This window comes from Rattus norvegicus, chromosome 2 (genome assembly GCF_021556685.1).
Source record: "Rattus norvegicus strain SHRSP/BbbUtx chromosome 2, alternate assembly SHRSP_T2T, whole genome shotgun sequence".
Taxonomy (NCBI): Eukaryota; Metazoa; Chordata; class Mammalia; order Rodentia; family Muridae; genus Rattus; species Rattus norvegicus.
The window spans coordinates 237,668,923-237,691,855 of record NC_141535.1 but is presented as its reverse complement, the minus strand read 5'-3'; the positions used below and the strand labels follow the sequence as shown (position 1 = coordinate 237,691,855).

General features: G+C 38.8%; 1 protein-coding gene across 23 annotated transcripts in view; it reads left to right on the top strand.

Moving 5' to 3' along the window:
• Positions 1-22,933, top strand: part of Spata1 (spermatogenesis associated 1) — a 45,430-nt gene that overhangs the window by 9,903 nt on the left and 12,594 nt on the right. For 9 of the 23 annotated variants that reach the window (XM_087628009.1, XM_087628016.1, XM_087628007.1 and 6 more), the window contains 7 exon segments: positions 7,126-7,243; positions 8,301-8,354; positions 8,446-8,665; positions 13,733-13,826; positions 14,321-14,402; positions 17,391-17,499; positions 18,085-18,210. In XM_087628009.1, coding sequence (XP_087484135.1) covers positions 8,551-8,665; positions 13,733-13,826; positions 14,321-14,402; positions 17,391-17,499; positions 18,085-18,210 — 526 coding nt within the window. In that variant the 5' untranslated portion in view covers positions 7,126-7,243; positions 8,301-8,354; positions 8,446-8,550. 23 annotated transcript variants of the gene reach the window in all.

Genomic DNA, 22,933 nt, shown 5'->3' with positions numbered 1-22,933 from the left:
AAAAATCTTCTAAGTAAAAAGTATCTTGTCCATATGATGGATCCCTTACTAGTTCAATAAATGTTGCTAATAAACAGTACATGTAAGGTAGTGATATGGATCAGGGGTAGAGTGATGAATGAGGTCACAGGTGTAAATTACTACCACAACAAATATAGAAACTTTGTATCTCACACATTGCTATATGAACAGATGTCACATGGCCATAATATTGCTACTGCTTAGAAAGCAGTATAATCTCTTTATAACTAAGATTGAACATGAAAATAATTAACAATTTATCTAAAATTCAACACCGTTTGAACTACAAACAGTAGTTAAAACAATATATTGATTGTGATCTTTATAATTGTTTAAGAGAATGAAAATGTAGTTATGTGTGTATTTTCACATTCAAGCAGACTTGACACTATGTAATCCGGCTGTCTGTTTTTCCTTTGAGTATATCTTTAATTCTAAACTTTCCCGTCACTTTCCCCAGTCACACTTATTACTTTTCTCTTGGAGAACAGCTTATACATAGGCATTGTATACAGTTCTGAGCTGCTGAGATTGCTGAACAAACTAAAAGTGCTTCCCACATAAACCTAGCTACGTGAATTCAACTTCCCATAAAGCTGGAAGGGGATAACCGAGCCCACAAAGCTGTCTTCTGGTCTCTATGCACAAAGTTTTGTTTTAATCATAAAATTTGGATGTAGATTTGCAAAACAAACATTTCCTTTTCAATACAAAAGACACTTTTGTAACTTGCATTCAGTTGTACAATTTTTTTTCATCTTTATTAACTTGGGTATTTCTTATTTACATTTCAATTGTTATTCCCTTTCCCGGTTTCCAGGCCAACATCCCTCTAACCCCTCCCCCTCACCTTCCCTATGGGTGTTCTCCTCCCCATCCTCCCCCTATTACCGCCCTCCCCCCAACAATCACGTTCACTGGGGGTTCAGTCTTGGCAGGACCAAGGGCTTCCCCTTCCACTGGTGCTCTTACTAGGCTATTCATTACTACCTATGAGGTTGGAGCCCAGGGTCAGTCCATGTATAGTCTTTGGGTAGTGGCTTAGTCCCTGGAAGCTCTAATTGGTTGGCATTGTTGTTCATATGGGGTCTCCAGCCCCTTCAAGCTCTTCCAGTCCTTTCTCTGATTCCTTCAACGGGGGTCCCGTTCTCAGATCAGTGATTTGCTGCTGGCATTCGCTTATGTATTTGCTGTATTCTGGCTGTGTCTCTCAGGAGAGATCTACATCCGGTTCCTGTCGGCCTGCACTTCTTTGCTTCATCCATCTTATCTAGTTTGGTGGCTGTATATGTATGGGCCACATGTGGGGCAGGCTCTGAATGGGTGTTCCTTCTGTGTCTGTTTTAATCTTTGCCTCTCTCTTCCCTGCCAAGGGTATTCTTGTTCCCCTTTTAAAGAAGGAGTGAAGCATTCACATTTTGATCATCCGTCTTGAGTTTCATTTGTTCTGTGCATCTAGGGTAATTCAAGCATTTGGGCTAATAGCCACTTATCAATGAGTGCATACCATGTGTGTTTTTCTGTGATTGGGTTACCTCACTCAGGATGATATTTTCCAGTTCCGACCATTTGCCTATGAATTTCATAAAGTCATTGTTTTTGATAGCTGAGTAATATTCCATTGTGTAGATGTACCACATTTTCTGTATCCATTCCTCTGTTGAAGGGCGTCTAGGTTCTTTCCAGTTTCTGGCTATTATAAATAAGGCTGCTATGAACATAGTGGAGCATGTGTCTTTGTTATATGTTGGGGTATCTTTTGGGTATATGCGCAAGAGGGGTATAGCTGGGTCCTCAGGTAGTTCAATGTCCAATTTTCTGAGGAACCTCCAGACTGATTTCCAGAATGGTTGAAGCAGTCTGCAATCCCACCAACAATGGAGGAGTGTTCCTCTTTCTCCACATCCTTGCCAGCATTTGCTGTCACCTGAGTTTTTGATCTTAGCCATTCTCACTGCTGTGAGGTGAAATCTCAGGGTTCTTTTGATTTGCATTTCCCTTATGACTAAAGATGTTGAACATTTCTATAGGTGTTTCTCAGCCATTTGGCATTCCTCAGCTGTGAATTCTTTGTTTAGCTCTGAACCCCATTTTTTAATAGGGTTATTTGTCTCCCTGCGGTCTAACTTCTTGAGTTCTTTGTATATTTTGGATATAAGCCCTCTATCAGTTGTAGTCTTGGTAAAGATCTTTTCCCAATCTGTTGGTTGCTGTTTTGTCCTAACCACAGTGTCCTTTGCCTTACAGAAGCTTTGCAGTTTTATGAGATCCCATTTGTCGATTCTTGATCTTAGAGCATAAGCCATTGGTGTTTTGTTCAGGAAATTTTCTCCAGTGCCCATGTGTTCGAGATGCTTCCCTACTTTTTTTTTCTATTAGTTTGAGTGTATCTGGTTTGATGTGGAGGTCCTTGATCCACTTGGATTTAAGCTTTGTACAGGGTGATAAGCATGGATCGATCTGCATTCTTCTACATGCTGACCTCCAGTTGAACCAGCACCATGTGCTGAAAATGCTATCTTTTTTCCATTGGATGGTTTTGGCTCCTTTGTCAAAAATCAAGTGACCATAGGTGTGTGGTTTCATTTCTGGGTCTTCAGTTCTATTGCACTGGATTATCTGTCTGTCTCTGTACCAATACCATGCAGTTTTTATCACTATTGCTCTGTAATACTGCTTGAGTTCAGGGATAGTGATTCCCCCGTAATTCCTTTTATTGTTGAGGATAGTTTTAGCTATCCTGGATTTTTTTGTTATTCCAGATGAATTTGCAAATTGTTCTGTCTAAATCTCTGAAGAATTGGATTGGTATTTTGATGGGGATTGCATTGAATCTGTAGATCGCTTTTGGTAAAATGGCCATTTTTACTATATTAATCCTGCCAATCCATGAGCATGGGAGATCTTTCCATCTTCTGAGGTCTTCTTCAATTTCTTTCTTCAGAGTCTTGAAGTTCTTATCATACAGATCTTTCACTTGCTTGGTTAAAGTCACACCAAGGTATTTTATATTATGAAGGGTGTCGTTTCCCTAATTTCTTTCTCAGCTTGTTTCTCTTTTGTGTAGAGGAAGGCTACTGATTTCTTTGAGTTAATTTTATACCCAGCCACTTTGCTGAAGGTGTTTATCAGGTTTAGTAGTTCTCTGGTGGAACTTTTGGGATCACTTAAATATACTATCAAATCATCTGCAAATAGTGATATTTTGACTTCTTCTTTTCCAATCTGTATCCCTTTGATCTCCTTTTGTTGTCTGATTGCTCTGGCTAGAACTTCAAGAACTATATTGAATAAGTAGGGAGAGAGTGGGCAGCCTTGTCTAGTCCCTGATTTTAGTGGGATTGCTTCAAGTTTCTCTCCATTTAGTTTAATGTTAGCAACTGGTTTGCTGTATATGGCTTTTACTATGTTTAGGTATGGGCCTTGAATTCCTATTCTAACCGGAACTTTTATCATGAAGGGGTGTTGAATTTTGTCAAATGCTTTCTCAGCATCTAATGAAATGATCATGTGGTTTTTATCTTTCAATTTGTTTATATAGTGGATTACATTGATGGTTTTCATATATTAAACCATCCCTGCATGCCTGGGATGAAGCCTACTTGGTCATGGTGGATGATTGTTTTGATGTGCTCTTGGATTCAGTTTGCCAGAATTTTATTGAGTATTTTTGCGTCGATATTCATAAGGGAAATTGGTCTGAAGTTCTCTTTCTTTGTTGTGTCTTTGTGTGGTTTAGGTATAAGAGTAATTGTGGCTTCATAGAAGGAGTTCGGTAGAGCTCCATTTGTTGCAATTTTGTGGAATAGTTTGGATAGTATTGGTACGAGGTCTTCTATGAAGGTCTGATAGAATTCTGCACAGAACTCATCTGGACCTGGCTCTTTTTGGTTGGGAGACCTTTAATGACTGATTCTATTTCTTTAGGAATTATGGGGTTGTTTAAATGGCTTATCTGTTCCTTATTTGACTGTGGTACCTGGTATCTGTCTAGGAAATTGTCCATTTCCTGCAGATTTTCAAGTTTTGTTGAATATAGGCTTCTGTAGTAGGATCTGATGATTTTTTGAATTTCCTCTGATTCTGTAGTTATGTCTCCCTTTTCATTTCTGATTTTGTTGATTTGGACACACTCTCTGTGTCTTCTCGTTAGTCTGGCTAAGGGTTTATCTATCTCGTTGATTTTCTCAAAGAATCAACTTTTGGTTCTGTTGATTCTTTGTATAGTCCTTTTTGTTTCTACTTGGTTGATTTCAGTCTGAGTTTGATTATTTCCTGTCTTCTACTCCTCCTGGGTGTATTTGCTTCTTTTTGTTCTAGAGCTTTTAGGTGTGCTGTCAAGCTGCTGATCTATGTTCTCTCCTATTTCTTTCTGCAGGCACTCAGAGCTATGAGTTTTCCTCTTAGCACAGCTTTCATTGTGTCCCATAAGTTTGGGTATGTTGTACTTTCATTTTCATTAAATTCTAAGAAGTGTTTAATTTCTTTCTTTATTTCTTCCTTGACCAGGTTATCATTGAGTAGAGCATTGTTCAATTTCCACGTATATGTGGGCATTCTTCCCTTATTGTTATTGAAGACCAGTTTTAGGCCGTAGTGGTCTGATAGGACGCATGGAATTATTTCTATCTTTCTGTATCTGTTGAGGCCTGTTTTGTGACCAATTATATGGTCAGTTTTGGAGAAAGTACCATGAGGAGCTGAGAAGAAGGTATATCCTTTTGCTTTAGGATAGAATGTTCTATAAATATCCGTTAAGTCCATTTGGTTCATGACTTCTCTTAGTCTGTCTACATCTCTGTTTAATTTTTGTTTCCATGATCTGTCCATTGATGAGAGTGGGGTGTTGAAGTCTCCCACTATTATTGTGTGAGGTGCAATGTGTGCTTTGAGCTTTAGTCGGGTTTCTTTTATGTATATAGGTGTCCTTGTATTTGGAGCATAGATATTTAGGATTGATAGTTCATCTTGGTGGATTTTTCCTTTGATGAATATGAAGTGTCCTTCTTTATCTTTTTTGATGACTTTTGGTTGAAAATCGATTTTATTAAATATTAGAATGGCTACTCCAGCTTGCTTCTTCAGACCGTTTGCTTGGAAAGTTTTTTTCCAGCCTTTCACTCTGAGGTAGTGTCTCTCTTTGTCTCTGAGGTGTGTTTCCTGTAGGCAGCAGAATGCAGGGTCCTTGTTGTGTATCCAGTTTGTTAATCTGTGTCTTTTAATTGGGGAATTGAGTCCACTGATGTTGAGAGATATTAAGGAATAGTGATTGTTGCTTCCTGTTATATTTGTATTTGGATGTGAGATTATGTTTGTGTGCTTTTTTTTTCTCTTTGTTTTGTTGCCAAGACGATTAGTTTTTTCTAGGGTGTAGCTTGCCTCCTTATGTTGGGCTTTACCATTTATTATCCTTTGTAGGGCTGGATTTGAAGAAAGATAATGTGTAAATTTGGTTTTGTCATGGAATATCTTGGTTTCTCCATCTATGTTAATTGAGAGTTTTGCTGGATACAGTAACCTGGGATGGCATTTGTGTTCTCTTAGGGTCCGTATGACATCTGTCCAGGATTTTCTGGCTTTCATAGTCTCTGGTGAGAAGTCTGGTGTGATTCTGATAGGTTTGCCTTTATATGTTACTTAACCTTTTATCCTTACTGCTTTTAATATTCTTTCTTTGTTTTGTGCATTTGGTGTTTTGACTATTATGTGATGGGAGGAGTTTCTTTTCTGGTTCAATCTATTTGGAGTTCTGTAGGCTTCTTGTATGTTTATGGGCATCTCTTTCTTTAGGTTAGGGAAGTTTTCTTCTACGATTCTGTTGAAGATATTTACTGGTCCTTTGAGCTGGGAGTTTTCACTCTCTTCTATACCTATTATCCTTAGGTTTGATCTTCTCATTGAGTCCTGGATTTCCTGTATGTTTTGGACCAGTAGCTTTTTCCGTTTTACATTATCTATGATTTCTATGGAATCTTCTGCTCCTGAGATTCTCTCTTCTATCTCTTGTATTCTGTTGGTGATGCTTGTATCTATGGCTCCTTGTCTCTTCCTTTGGTTTTCTATATCCAGGGTTGTCTCCCTTTGTGCTTTCTTTATTGCTTCTATTTCCGTTTTTAATTGTGTTTTCCTGGAATTCTTTCAGGGATTTTTGTGATTCCTCTCTATAGGCTTCTACTTGTTTATGTTTTCCTGCGTTTCTCTAAGGGAGTTCTTCATGTCTTTCTTGAAGTCCTCCATCATCATGATCAAATGTGATTTTAAATCTAGATCTTGCTTTTCTTGTGTGTTTGGATACTCAGTGTTTGCTTTGGTGGGAGAATTGGGCTCCGATGATGCCATGTAGTCTTGGTTTCTGTTGCTTGGGTTCCTGTGCTTGCCTCGCCATCAGGTTGTCTCTGGTGTTACCTTGTTCTGCTATTTCTGACAATGGCTAGGCAGTCCTATAGGCCTGTGTGTCAGGAGTACTGTAGACCTGTTTTCCTGTTTTCTTTCAGCCAGTTATGGGAACAGAGTGTTCTGCTTTCGGCGTATAGCCTTTCCTGTCTACTGGTCTTCAGCTGTTCCTGTGGGCCTGTGTCCTGAGTCCACCAGGCAGGTCACTTGGAGCAGAAAAGTTGGTCTTACCTGTGGTCCTGTGGCTGAAGTTGCTCCTGGGGGGCTGCTTTTGAGCTCTCTGTGAGGGTGGCAACCAGGAGGGCCTGCGCCGCTTTTTCCTGGGGTCCCTGTGCACCGGGGTCCCAGATGGTGTTAGGTGTTTTCCTCTGGAGTCAGAAATGTGGGCAGAGTGTAGTCTCTTCTGGCTTCCCAGGCGTGTCTGCCCCTCTGAAGGTTTAGCTCTCCCTCCCACGGGATTTGGGTGCAGGGAACTGTTGACCGGGTCCCTTCGGGTCTGGGCGATGTGCATTTGTACAATTTTAAAAGACATATTGTTAATCATTAGTTTTGAAAAGTACTTGTTGGAAAAATATCAAAGTTCCAGGCTGTGTAGAAACATAAGATGCTAAATTATATTTAATACATTAAATTAGAATTTACATTTGAGTAAGCTGAGTAAAGGTATTAATATGTTTCAATTCTGTTTAAAACTATGTCATGGTATTTCAGAGTGTCTCCTCAACTTACTTTACAAGCTCTGAGGGAGCGTCTTGGTGAGTTTCTTGGTGTAGATGCTGTTGCAGAAAAATTTTTATTTCTGAAATGCATTGGAAATAATTTAGCTGTGGTAAGTTTTCTTCCTTTTTTTGCCCTTCTAAGTAAAGTGTATATTATCAAATTACATTTCTTAACTGCTTATGAAGTCAGTTCCTTCACTTATAATGAGATAATTTAGAACAATTTCTAAAATGTTTGTAATATTTTATTTTCAAATAGTAATGTTTTACTGCATATAAAGATAAATATGGGATTTGTCCTTAAAGTGTATTTGGTGTAGTGGTGAAGGTAAGTTATATAATATGAATAAATTAAACATTATATTTTATATAGTGAAGAACAAAAGATTTTCTAGCAGCAGAAGAAGGTAGGTAAGCAACATTGGGAAAGAAATGATACTAAAGCTTGCATTATAAAAGATAATTTTTCATCTTAAAAAGAATGAAGGGTCAGAAAAGATTTCTGAGCAAAGAAAATGATCAGAGGAATAGAAAATTAGGCAACTAAGAAAGAATGAATGGTTATATTTTGTTCTATTAACTGTGTCAGAAAGTGGAGAGGGCAGAGTTGAGAATGAATTATAAAGTATAGTTTTAAAGGTTTTGAATGTCAGAATACTTAAATTTTCTGAAGCCTTGCATATTTTGAGCAAAAGAATAGCACAGTTAGATCCTTTAATGAAAATTACTTTCATTCATTGAGAAGTGAAAGACATTGTGTGCACAAATCCAGTTTTACCATCTGAGGAGTTTCAGAACTCTTGATGCCTCTACCTCCCTGTTCATATCCATCTGATGAAAGTATGAAGGTTAACTTATTATTTACTACACACAGCATAGTACACACACACACACACACACACACACACACACACAGCATAGTACACACACACACACACACACACACACACACCCTGATTCCCTTGCAAATTCTTACCATAATTATTATTAGAAGACATAGAATTTCAGTTAAGTTTGGTTCAGTGAATAGAAGTAGGATTGGATTGTACATTCTCTGTGACCTGGCCATAATTGCTTTTATTGATATGGTGTTTATCTTTCATAGAAAAACACAGAAAAAATGGAAAAATATCACAGATTTAATTTTTTCTTTTGTATCAAATCTAGGTAAAGGAAAAGCAAGAATCAGAATTGAAACTCAAGTCATTTGCTCCTCCATATGTATGTACTATGATCTTAAACCCACACTAATTTTAAAACTTAAAGTGAATTTTGTTAGGTTTGACCTTTAAAAAACTTTCCTATGTTTTAGGCACTTCAACCAGAATTATATTTGCTTCCTGTAATAGATCACTTAGGAAATGTTTATTCAGCGTCGACAGTTAATTTAGACGAACAGCAGAGTGTTGATGATACTATGGAGATTGACGGAACAATCCACAGACCAGATAGTTTGTCTTTGTCAAAGGATGAACCTGGAGATCCAAGTTTGTTGGAAAATACATGGAGAGACTTTCCAAATCACGAAGAAGGTGATTTCAACTAAAATGGGAAAAACAAGAGTTCCTTATAATAAATTTGAGCTATCAAGCCGATATGCAAGTTTTGGGCCAATCTAACCTTACAAATACAGGCAAGGAAAGCTATAGTTCAAGGGGGCTTTAAAATGGACAGGTGGGGAAACAATGCTTTGTTAAGATGAAGTAAGAGCTAAGGAGGCAGTTCCGGGTGTAACGTGTTAGACTTGCCGACATAAGGACCCACGTTCAGTCCACAGAGCCTGAGTAAAACAAAACAAAAAACGTTGGGCATAATGGTTTGGGCACTCGGTTTGGGAGTCAGAGACGGGTTAGACCGTTGGGATCTAGGTAACCTAGAGTAGCCTACCTAGACTGGCCTCCTTGCTGAGCTCCAACCCAGGGATCTATCTCAAAACCACAATGGTCAGACCTAGAAAGACGACTCAGGGATGGTGTTTGCAGAGCACCTGAGTTTGGCTCCCCCATCCCATCAGGCAGACCTTTGGATCTCCAGGCAGGAGCTCTGCTGTCCTCTGGCCTCCATGGGCACCTGCAGTCCTGTACCTCCCCACACAGACACACATGACCTGAAACAAAATGGATCTTTAAAGGCACACACAGGTAGATGGCCCTCAGAGGACACCTAAGATTGACTTCTGCTCTTCACATGTTCGTGTGTACACATGCCCATACACACTGGTGCACCTACATACACACCCGCACACAGAGTGGCAAACAACCAAAGTGCCTTAATTAAAATTAAGCTTACATAAAGCTGTGTAGAAAAATGTCAGTTGAATGTTTCCATCATATTTCATAGACAAATAAGCAGTGCAAGGGAAAACCAGGTATAGTAAGTGAAATACATCTCCCCCAAACTGATGACAGTATCCGTTACAGCTGCAGGATTGTGCTTTGGGATACAGTTCTTGTCATCTCAATGTATTCTACACCACATGGTATTTCAAACACTGCTTCCTGTAAAGTTACTTCTGGCTTTTCTATGCCTGCTCCAGCTCCCAGATAAAGACACGAAGACCCTGTAGTTATCACAAGCTCCTGGTCCTGTTTCTGGGAGACACTGAGCTTTTCTTTTTCAGTCGGCTGTCTGTGCTGCCTACTGCCCAGCCACATGTCCCATTGCCTACCGTCTTGGTCTTGTCCTGGTTGCTCCTGCTCCATCAATATCCTCATGGCAGCTCCCCTGGGGATCTGCTCATGGTGAATGCTCACACTGAATCAATCTCTCTCTCCCCCTCTCCCTCTTCCTCTTCTTTTCTCATTCTCTCTCCTTCTGTCTCTCTCCTTCCTCTCCTCCCCACCCTGCTTGAGACCCCCACTTGAGACCCTCTTTGGGATTTGAAGTCCCAAACTGGCTCCTCATTAACCAATCAGAGATAATGGAAAACATTTTTAAACAACACTGGGATGGGAGATGCCTGATAATGTAGGTATCTGGACTGCAGTCAGATCTCTGGCATAGCAGTCAGCATCTGAATACACAAAAGCATCCCCAACAACTTCCTTCAATATTCCCTGTGCTAACACTTAGTATTAGTTGATGCCAGTGAGATAGATACTCAGTGGGAATCTTTATCTTGGCATGTATCTGTCATTCATGGTAATTCCTTAAAAACATTTATAGTAAACTCCAGTATTTTTGAATGGTACAAGGTGGAGTGCCTAATATAGGTGCAGTTGCTCTCCATGAAACTTAAGTTGTGTCAGATTTCACATTCTACGTAAATTGTGATAACTGCACAAACTTTAAAAAAAAAACTTGATGGGAATGTTAAATTACACAAATTCTTCACAAATGTGGTTATTTTACATTTATCTCTCTCTCTCTCTCTCTCTCTCTCTCTCTGTGTGTGTGTGTGTGTGTGTGTGTGTGTGTGTGTGTGTGTGTGTCAGAGAACACTTTCCACCTTGCTGGTTCCAGGGGTTTAAACTCAAGTCTTCAGATTTGATGAATGCCTTTACCTGCTGACACATCTTGCCAACAAACACGTGGTTCTCAAATTGGGTTATGTTGGGGTCACAGGGCACACAGATAATAAGGGAAGGGCCACTGACATCAGAAATAAACCAAAAGCAACTTTATTTACTGCAGGAAACTGCTTCTAACCAGTTAAGGTCCCAGTCAGGCTCGGAGCTGACAACACAACCTTGAATGGTTAAGAGCTGTCTTCTGAAGCATAAGCCCACAGCAGATGTTCAGGGGATAATAAGGAAGGAATTTGAAAACTGAGGGTTAGTTCTCGAGCCCAGGATGTGGCGGATAGCAGGATATTGGTATAGGCTCAAGGCTATTCTAAGGCAGAAATCTTATCTCAACCTTTATTTCTGGGGCTCATGCAAGCCAGATGGTTTTACTGCAACAAAAAAAGAATGCAGGGCTTGAGGAGACACAGTAAGACAGGGCAGCAGACCAGTGCCTAGAAGTATTCAGGGCTCTTCATGTTAATGCTTGGTGCTTTCTAAAAGCAAACAAACAAAAAAAAAAACTCCTGCAATTCAAATGAGGTATTAAGGGACTGGTGAGATGGCTCAGCAGTTAAGAGCACTTAAGAGCACTGACTGTTCTTCCATAGGACCTGAGTTCAACTCCCAGCAACCACATGGTGGCTCACAACCATCTGTAATGGGATCTGATGCCCTCTTCTGGTGTGTCTGAAGACAGCTAGTGTACTCGTAGAAATAAAATCAATAAATCTTTAAAAAAACAAAACACACACAAACAAATGAAGTATTAATATATGCTAGTTCTTTAAAGTTCTAGAAACTAAAGTATGTATCAAGAATACATGATTCTACTACTCAGAAGTAACTTGTCAAACTTGTGAGATATATAATTATATATTATATATACTATATATAATCACAAATCTTATTGAAATTATGGTTTGAGTGTGAAACATTTCTGTAATGACCATGTTTTAAAGATTATTATCCCCAACTACTGTTACTATTTTTAGGAAGCTTGTGGAACCTTTGGGCCATTAGCCCATGGGAATGGGAGGTGGAATGTCATAGGTTGAATGTGGATTCATGCGTGAACACCTGGTTCCCAGCTTGTGGCATTGTTTTAGGAAATTGTGGAAGCTTGGATGTGAGGCCTAGCAGCAGACATAAGACCATCAGTATAGCAGGCCTTGATGTTTGTATTTTGCCTCCACTTCTACCACAAACTCTTGGGCCTGATCATTTCCAGTAACAAGCAACTGCCACCTGTTCTTGCCCCAAGATCTACAAGCCTCCTCTATAACCATGAACACCATCATGTCTTCCCAACCATGAACTATGTATCTTGATATTTCTTCATTTAGAAGTTTTTATCAGTAAGCTGGGCTTGAGTAATAGCCATCCCCAGTTTTATGCTTAGCTAAATATATTTTTTGAAAAATTTCAAGCTGTATATTTTGACTCATTGATTATATTTGGACAAATCATTGTTATTAAGGTTTTTATTGTCATAGCAAGGAGTTTTCATTTGTGTTTCTTTTCATCCAACAAGAAGTGATTTATAATTTTTATTGTTTATGTTAGTTTACAAAGGAATTTCTTGAAAACATTCTATAACTTTATTTTGTGTAGAAGAAAAGATCTGAAATCATTTCTTTTCTTATGATTCACCCCTTTCAGTCTCCTCCTGAATGTGAATTATCTTCATTAGATAAGCATGACTGGCAAGAACATGCAAAGTCCATGTTTGGCAGGTGTATTAAAGGAAGATAGGGAGAGGTAAAGTCTGGTGCTCCAAAATTCAAGTACCCTAAATTCTGAAACTTAAAATGTTAGCATGAATACCTCCAGAATGATTCCTTCGTACAATCATGATATGGATGGAATTTTCAGGATCTACTTAATGGTGTCAATTTAGTCAAGCATCATGTTTTTACACCATTACAGTATGAGGAGAGAGGATGAATGTGTATCATGAACTTGTATTTCTAGAGAGGTAGCTAAGGATTTTTAAGAACACTGTGAACAAACTGAAGAGTTCAGTAGACAGTGGAAGTCACCTGGACTATTTAAGAAGAGTGACATGATTGAACTTCAGTCCAAGAAATACAATTTAGGTAGCAAGAAGAGGAGGAGACTTGGGCACTACAAGCCTGATCTGGAAGAGGACCGTTGGGATTGCAACCAGATCTTGAAGTCAGGGATTCCTAAGACATGGAAAGGTGCTTCACCACTATGGCATTTGGAAGAGAAGGTGGGGACATCAGGCCTGCCAGGACCTGGGCTGTGTTTTAGTTAAGGCCACGTTTAGAGCACTGAATGAGAGGCTTATTGCATTTTCCCTGCTGATTAAAGCTGTTATACACATATTAGTACTCTGCACCCTCACCTGCCATTTATTTGCTTGGATTCCTCTTTCATTTTGTCACAAACAATTCACGGTGCACATCTCAGTTTCCAAGTTACTCCTTTTCTGTGACTCCATAATCCTCACAAACCATCCTTATCATTCAAGAGAAAATATAGAAAGGGGTCTCTTGTTATGAAGATGCACAGATGTCCCCTGCTGCTGTACATCATGCTTCGTATTGTCGGCTGGAATGGCCAGTTCCCAGACCCTGCCAGAGAGGCCACAGACCTACTAGGTTTGCATTAGCATTTCTGAGCGAGGTGGATGAGGTAGGGAGCAGAGCGGGCTTTACTGTTTTAAGCAGCTGTTACGTCTAATTTTGATTCATTTAATATTAATGAGATCATTTTGTAAATTCCTGCTTACTTTACAAAATTGCCAGTATCAACCGGGAAATGAGTAGTAGATTAAAATCATACAGCTTCAAGTTAAAAGAAGTTTTTGTTTCTTTGTTTTTATGTATTTGTGTTTTGCCTGCATATACATGCACCACATTCATGCAGTGTCCAAGGAGGCCAGAAGAGTTCACTAAAGAATCTTTTACTCATACAAACTATGAGTTATATTGTAAAACTTATTCTGGAAAATATGTACTAGTAAGTTCATGAGATAAGGTTATAGTGTATAGATATGAAAACAATGCTTATTTTTACTATTTTCCCATTATTTGAATTTTAATTGCCATTGTATGAACAAAACACCAGCTGAGGAAAGCCAGCCTACACAACAGCACTTTGGAAATCCCAGGTTGCCAGGATCATTGGAAGAGTCAGATGATTGTTTGGGGAACGTAAAAAGGTAATTAGTATAAATGGTGATTACACATATTGTACTCTGGAGTATAAGGGAAAGAATGTATTTACACACTGATTTATCTTGCAGTCCTTTCAAATTAGATGACAATTGTATAAATAAGAGAGTTTGATTCACGCAAGAATTACATTTCTAATAATTCTTAGTCTCATCATAGATCCATAGTGATGTATTGTTTTACTATTCAAATTAAATGTGGTTTATGTTGACCATTAATGAGTTTGAGAGAAATATATATCTCAGAGTCTCCCTATGATGCCCAGACTGGTCCTAAACTCCGAGGCTCAAGCAGTCCTCTGCTTCAGCCAGGGAAAAAGTTGGGACTACTGATACAAGCCACCCATCAATTTGAGGTTAATTTTAAACAATTTAAGTTATATTTCTAAAACATCAAAGCAATCATTCCTATATGAAGAGTAGATACTAATACTCATGGAATCAAGCTTTAATATTCCCTTCAAATTTGTTATTCTCTTAAGTCCATTCCTTTGGAAAAATAATGATGAGGATGAGGGTGAGGAGGACGATAAGGCAACCATCAACAGAAGGCAAGCCAAACTGGTATGATTAAAATTTTGCTTAAATGTAGTACTGCAATATAATATTAATAGAGAAATTAAAACTGAGCTACAGATTAAATATGTTTTTATTTATAATGCCATATTTTCCTATAATATCAAATATCATCACTGTTGATTTAACTTTTGTTTCTGCTCTTGTGAAGAGATAATATGTCCAAATGAGAATGCTTTGTCTTAAATGTTTTCACTTTTTAAAGCTGCTTTTCACCTTTACCTGTCAATACCTTAGCTCCTTAGAAGAGACTTCCTGAGTGAGTTGACAGGGTCTATAGAAGTAGTCGATTGTTATCACCAATGCCCAGTTACTAGCAGTGTGGATTCACGCAATAGCAAAAGTCTAAAGGAGCGAGTGGAGCCTGCATCACCAGTTTATGCTCAGCAGCTAATAAGACCTGGAGAGGATCTTGTGGATATATGCAGCATGGACTCAGAACATTAAGGTGCTAGAAGTACTACATTTAGTAAGCTACCTATGAGTATCTGTCACCAGGCACTCTTCTAAGCATTTTGTACTTACTAATTTAATTCCCATTTTCTCTGCAAGCAACAGTGAAACCTTATGAGGAAGATATGGTTATAAATCTTGATTGCTGACTTAATTGGATTAAAATATGCCTAGGAATTAGGAAGGAACATTTCTGGATGTGTCTGTGAGGGTGATTTCAGAGAGAAAAGTATAGAAGATCCAACCTAAATGAAGATTCCATGCCCAAGCATGCTGGGGGCCTGGACAGGGGGAGGAAGGGGAAGTCTACTTGTAGATACCTTATTCTGGTACCGGCCACTATGAAGCAAATGGTTTGCTTGGCCATACAGTCATGGTGCCATGTCGCTGTCTCATCACAGACACTAGTAATAGAGAAAGCCAGCTGTGGACTGAGACCTCTAGAGCTGAAATCAATCTTTCCATCCTGCAGAGATATCAAATACAGGTATTTTCAGTGGCTGAGTGGTTCTTTTCTGCTACCTTAACTCAGTGGAACTCTCATCTTGGCAATTAGCCCTCAAGAAACACCTCTTCTTTCAAAGCACTTTCCTCACTTTTTCAGAAACTGTATCTGGTCATCATAGCAATCTCCAGTCCCAGTTCCTGTTGAGTTTTGGTCTATTGCTATGTGTTGTAAATTCTACACTAGTTCTAGGCCTAAGAGTTACTTCCTATGTTTATAAGCTTTTGTTATGCAAACCTTGTTCCTTTATTTAAAACTATTGGTTAAGTAAAATTGGCTACAGCCAATTACTGAAGGGATTAGAGGCAGGTGGGTTTAAAGTGACTTTGTTGGAGGAGGAGAGAAGGAGGAAGAAGAAAGTGAAAGAGATAAGAAGCAGTAGTCAGGGAAGAGGAAGCATGAACACAGGGCTAGGAGAAACAAGTATCTGGGGTACACCACTGGGGAAGTAGCCAGGCCTACAATTAGAAGAGTAGATTAGGGGTGACTGCCCAGTAATTGTCAAAGCCAAATAAAATAACTGTAGTCCAACTCTCATTTATTTGTAAGCTAGTTGAGGATAAGCTGAAATTGGTTGTACTACAAGTTCCTTGTTTTTGGACCCTCTCATTCAAACCTTTTTGCTCTTGGTGGAGTCTTGCCTCTCTAAAATGCATCATAGTTGACATTTCTATGCTATCTGTGTAGTGTTATCTAATATAAATTGCATCTGACTCTGCTCTAATGTTGAGTTCCTGGCTGCACAATGAGTTCCACTTACAATTGCAGAATTCTGTGATCTTCTGATGTACATATAAGTTACCTGACTTCCTTTTATAGTGTTTGGAAAGATGTATGGAGAAATCCTAATTTCTTTTTTTTTTTTTTTTTTGGTTCTTTTTTTTCTGGAGCTGGGGACCGAACCCAGGGCCTTGCGCTTCCTAGGCAAGCGCTCTACCGCTGAGCTAAATCCCCAACCCCCCTAATTTCTATTACCTTGTAGAAACTTGATTCTATAACTTACTCCAGAAAGAAAACAAAATATGAATAATACTTGATTAATTTAAAATTTTTGTAACTAGGGGCTGGAGAGACATCTCAGTGGTTAAGAGCACTAATTGTTCATCCAGAGGTCCTGAGTTCAAATCCCAGCAACCACATGGTGGCTCACAACCCTGTACTGAGATCCAATGGCCTCTTCTGGTGTGTCTGAAGACAGTGACTTACATATAATAAATATTTTTAAAAAGGAGTAACTAGTAGAGAATTAAAAACCTAGTAGAACTGAAAATAATTTAAGACCTATAAAAATAATGAGACAGACGTCAACACAGCAAGGCTTGAGCTGACAAGAACAGGTAAATTAGGACAACTGAGACAAGAGCTGGCACATGGTTCGGCAGGGTTAGGTGCTTGCCATGAAGCCTGATAGATAACACCAGGGCCCACCTGATGGAGGGAGAGAACCGCAAGCTGTCCTCTGACCTCTATGGTCATAAAGCACACACAAAACAAGTATATAAGTGCAAAAACAAGGAGGAAGAAGAGGAGGAGGAGAAGGAAGAAGAAAAGGAGAAAGAAGAAATATAAATATAAGCAGTGGAGGTAGGACATAGAAGAATAAGATACAAAACAATACGCTAACATTTTGAAAATGCAGTGGACTCATCAATTTTCTTGGCAAGTATAAGTTATCAAAATTGACTCCAGGTAACAAACATCAGTAGCCATCTTAAAACTTAAAGAAGTTATTATATCAAGCCACCAAGACTAGAACTCTTGAAAAGAAATCACATTTGGAAGAAAGATAATGAATTTTTAAAGCTTTTGCTTATATGGTCTTCATAAAATATCCAATGATTAGTGAAATGGAAAGATGAGACATAAGAAATAACTATAGCTATAAATATAGAATTGGGAGTTGATCACTATACAATAAAAAGGACATTGCTAGTATGCATTAGCAAACATTGGTGGACAAAATAAAAGAGTGTTGCTTCCTCCTGTCATCTTCTGTCCATCCTCACACTTGCTCACAGGTGTGCGACAAGGAGCACAGCGCCCTGCCAGATCTGATTGATTTTCCTTCATTTCCTTCTCAACGTGTTTCTTCAAGATTAGTGGATACCTCATTATTGAAAATTGAGAGTAAGTATTTGTGACACTGAGTATATATATTTCTGTGTGAGGCAAGGCAAAGTTAACTATGTTAATAAGGAATTGCTGTTTAATGGCCAGAAAGTTTCAGCTCATGATTACTTTTTAAGTTATGGAGCTGGATGGTGGGAACAACATTGCAAGTAAATTAATGCCACCTAATTGTACTCTGAAAACAGTTAAATGGTAAATTTTGTTATACATATTTTATTGTAACAAAAAGCTGCATTATATTAATTTTGTGTTTGTTATAGTATTGTATAGTATTATATAGATATTAGCTAATATTAATATTTACTTTGGGCCCCAAATAAATAAACTAAAAAATTTCAAGAGTAACTCAAACCTGACTACCTAGTTTCACACATATATGTAAATGCAGAAGAAATACACTGTTTTATAAATCCATGCAAATCAAAATGTCTCCTCCTTTTTTTCCATAGCAGAAAGAAAAACATTTTTTGGTTATATTTCATTCTTGTTGTTTACATACTTCTGGGTTTTTAACTCTGTCTTTTGGAATATGAAATATCTTTTAGCTTTTCAGAATTAATAACTAGGCTATCATCTCTCTAGGAGAAAAGATTATTGAACAAATGAAGCAAGTAAAGGAAGAACGGAAATATCTGGAAAATATTAGAGAAGAACTAATTAAAAAAGTTGAAAAGCTGTTTGAACAAAGTAAATCAAAACGATATCATGGTAAAGTTTATCACCCAGATTTTGTAACTATAAATGAAACTAATCCTAAGTTATACAAGGTGATACTTACAGCATAAACAATAGAATTGTAATTAATATTTACTGTTTCACTTGTTACAGTTTAAGTAATACTTGGTTGACATTAATTCAATATAGAAAACACAGTCATTCAACTTTTATACATGTTTTGCATAAGGCTTTATACATTAAAATGCAAATATTTTTGTCACCAAAACTTATTTTTACTTAATTCCTTCACTCATTTATTAAATATGTACTCATGTGGTTAGTAGATGTAGACACTGTCGTAAGGGCTGGGGAGATACTGACAGGCACACAATCATGACCCTAAGTCTAGAGTCCAATGGGGAAATGATAACTAACAAGAACAAATAAGACCTCCTGTTTAGTGCTATTATAAAGGAACTACACAATTGTATGGGTAGGAATTCAAAGGAAGAACACTTAAATTGGATGGGATAAAACTCAAGAAAGCCTCCAGAAAGCATTGGCTATGCTAGGACCCAGATGTGCTTCTTGACTCTGAGCCTTCTTTTCCCTAGCCCTCAACGATCCTCTTCTACCTTGTCCTTCTGCTCATTTCTACTCAGCTCACTGGCTTGTTTCCTACAGGTCATCCAAGGTCATCTACCTCAGGCTGTAGGAGCTGTCTTGGAATCTTGGAGCTGCCCTGAGTGCTTAATGCTGGGATATATGTGCCTTTCTGCTTTACTGATGTGGATAAGTGAAGGGACTTAGGAGAATCTTGCAATATAATCAGAAGGAATATGGTTAGGGCTCGTGGGAATGAATGGAAACGTAAGCCAGGATGAAAAAAGTGTAAGATAATTGTAAAAGCATCTTTTATTTGCCTGATGTAACTGTTATCTCAGAGGCTTACTGCCTCTGTCTGCTAACCTAAGCCTAGTCCTGGAAGCTTCTAGCCTCCATATAATCTTATCTAGGCCTAGAATGTTTTCAGCCTCTGAGACTCACATCTGAATAAGCTCACTCTTTCTAGCTTTCTGAGCTCTGGCTGGATGCTCACCTCAGCTGTTCTGGCTCAAACTCCTCTCTATGCTGACTGACTCAAACTGGCGTCTTTCAGCTTCTGACTGACTTGCACTGCTTGGCCTTGTACTAATACTGGCAATATGTTCTAATCTTCTGGCTCCTTCTCATTCTCCGACTCATTCTGTCTTTACCTGTGTCTGGCTGGTTCTATCTTCAGCTTCTCTCTGTAAAACTCTCCCAGTAAAAACTGCCTCTGTATTCTACAAACTGAACTGCCTTAAACTCAACTGCCTCTCAATTGACTGACTTAATCGAATTGACTAGAACTCAGAGACCTACATGTTTCTGTCTCCTGAGTGCTGAGATTAAAGGTGTGTACCACCATGACTGGACCCAAACTTTCTGTTACTTGAAATTTGTTCTATACCATGCTTGCCTTGAACTCAGAGATCTGCTTGGCCTCTGTTCCTAGGATTAAAGGCATGTATATATTCCAGCTAGATCATACAGACCTAGAATGTCTTTAGATGTGATTTCTTCCAGAGAAGCCATGTTAGAATTAAAATTCCTCTACTGACAATGATTTGAGAAATGTTAAAAGATTTGGGAGGCCTTCCTTTTGGGTTGCATTTGAGGATTATGAAGAAAAAGCCATATGTAGAATTAATTTATTTTAGAATTCTTAATTTATAGCAAAATACTCAACAGCACAAAAAGTAGCTTGAAGGCCACGGACCATTTCATAATGTCTGAAGGACATGTTTAGGAATATTGAATTGTTATCTTAGAATCCACAGCAGTGACTCGGCCTTGAGTAATGCTGGAGGAATCTAATGAACACTGGAGTAGAAGTCACAGGGCCCAGATTCCAAACCTGAGTCAGTCTTTTACTTAGGCAAGGTTTTCCTTTTCCTTGAACTTATTACTCTTTCCGTATCTAAAATGGAAACTATTAGTCACTTATTACTTCAAAACTAATGCACACAGAGAGACAGAGATCTCATGATCCTGCTGTGTGCTGATTATTTTAAGTACTAAGGATGCAGCAATGAACAGAATAGACAGGTTCTGGCCCTGCCATGAGAAGCATGCTTCCAAATGGTAGGAGACTGATAGTAAGACAATATCAGCTAGTGGTCCACATTTTAAAACTAAAAGGTCACAGTTGGGGCTGGAGAACTGGCTGCGTGCTTTTCCAGAGGATCTGAGATCAGGTCTCAACGGACATACAGTAGCTATCAGTCACCTCTGGCTTCAGTTCCAAGAGATCCAATGCCTCTGCCTCTGGGAAATGCGCACAAGCCGGCCAGATGAGCATGCAGGCGAGAAAACATTTTTAAAAATACATTAAAAAACAGCACAGTTAAGAGTAACACATCATTGGCCTTAGCTTGGGTTTCTAGGAAGGTATTTCTCAACAAACACCCAAATCAGATTAATGAGTCAGGCAAGAAACAGCAGTTTGCATAAGAGGAACCATGCACATCCAGGTGAAGAGAAAAAGATGGCCTTGTGGTATTCAGGGATGAAACAAGGTCATTGTAGCTAGAACATGCCAAATACAGTGGAATGTAGAAAACGAACAAACAAAACAAAACAAATTCAGAAAACTCAAGTCAAAGCCATTGGGTTTTCTTCTAAGTAAGGTAGAAGCTTTGGAGAATTTTAACTGGGTATTTACATAGTCTTAATATTTTAGCACCAAGGCACACACCTTTAATCTCAGCACTTGGGAGGCAAAGGCAGGCAGATTCACAGCCAACCTGATCTACACAAGTTCCAGAACAGCCAGGACTACATTGAGAGAGGGAGAGAGGGATGGGAAGGGAGGGAGGGAAGGAGGGAAGGAGGGGGAGAGGGAGAGGGAGAGGGAGAGAGAACTCCTAGAGCCTTGCAGTAAAATTGTCATGTTTTTAAGCCCCAGCACTCTAAAATTAGTTTTTTAAGTGAAGATGATAATTACCATTGTGTGGAGTAATGGTTACAGGGTCAGAGGGACAGCTCAGAAGATAGTGCAGCTTTCGAAAGATGTCAGTACAGACGGGAGCCAGCAGCAGACCTAGCATTACACAGACAAGGATAGAACATTGTTGGCTGCCACTGGCACAAGTATGAGCGGCTGAGGATGGATGGCTGGGCTTGGAGAGAGAGAGACAGCTACGTACAGAGCTGAGGTTCCATGCAGCTATGCGACTGTCATCAAACCATCTTAAATGTAGAATTTTTCATTACGTTCTCAGTTCTATGATAACCTCAAAGAAATAAACACAGGGCAATCTGGTGACATACTGCCAAGAAGACTGTTTTATTTAGACTTTCCTTAGTACTAAAATAATTTACTTTTCTCAGCAAAGGGCCTCAGGTTTGAGAACTTGCCTGTATTAATTACCTTTTTCATTGTTGTGACACAACACCTGATAGAAGCAACCTGAAAAGGAATTTTGCCTCACGCTTAAGAAGGGGTAAATTCCTTTCCAGTGCAGAAGGCATGTGGAGAGAACAGCAGATGACTGGTCCAGGCAGGAAGCAGAGAGGTGAATGCTGGTGTCCTAGCTTTCTCTCCCCCACCCCATTTCTTTTTATTCTGTGGGGATCCCAACCCATGGTCTGCCACCACTCAGAGTCAGGATAGATCTTCTATCCTCCATCCTCGCTGGGTGCCTCCGGGATACACGAAGAGATGCATCACAGGTCACCCCAGATCCAGTTAGGTTAGTAATGACCAACTGTCATACTATGCTACAGAACATAAGGGAAATGTTTGCAGAGTAACTTTGGTACATTGTGAATCTGAGTCAGTGGATTCCACAAAACAAATTGATATGGTGGTTGAATCAATGAAACAGCCTTAGAATTTATCATATCTTTCAAAAATAAAATAAAAATATATTTGTGTATATTCTATTATCAATTTTTTTAAAAAAAGTATTTATGTGAATACACGAACAGATATGTATATGTATATGTATATGTATATGTATATGTATATGTATATGTATATGTATATGTATATGTATATGTATATGTATATGTATATGTATATACCTGCACAGACTAGAAAATGATATCAGATGCCCTGGAACTAGAGTTAGAGGTAGTTATGAATTTCCTGATGTGGGTGCTGGGAACTGAATTTAGGTACTCTGAGCTTTCTCTGTGATGGCCTCAATACTTTTTAATAAAGACTTTTTTTTAAAGAAAAGCCTGACTATGGTTCATAGATGTATATTTCTAAGTGCCTTTATTGCTGTAAAGAGTCACCATGACCATGGCAACTTACAAATAAAGCATTTTACTAGGGGCTTACTTACAGTTTCAGAGGGTTAGTCCAATATGGCGGGAGACATGGCAACAGGCAAGCAGACATGGTATAATAACTAAGTACTTGCATTTGATCCACAGTAGGAGGCAAAGAAAGAATAAGCCTGACAGAGACTTTAGAAACCGCAAAGCCCACCCCCAGTAACATACAATCTCCAACAAACCCAAACCCCCAATCCTAATCCAAGAATTACAAGCAGCTTCAAATGTGTATAATCTTTCAGTCGCGTGTTTAAAACATTAAAAGCCCAGTTTCTCGAGAATCAAGTAGCAGTTACTACTAAATGTAACTGCTTATAAAATTAAGCGAATTACATACCTCCAACATACAATGGCACAGGTGCTATGTGTATGGCCGTGGAAGGGGTGTTGATCTGGAAGAGGTGAG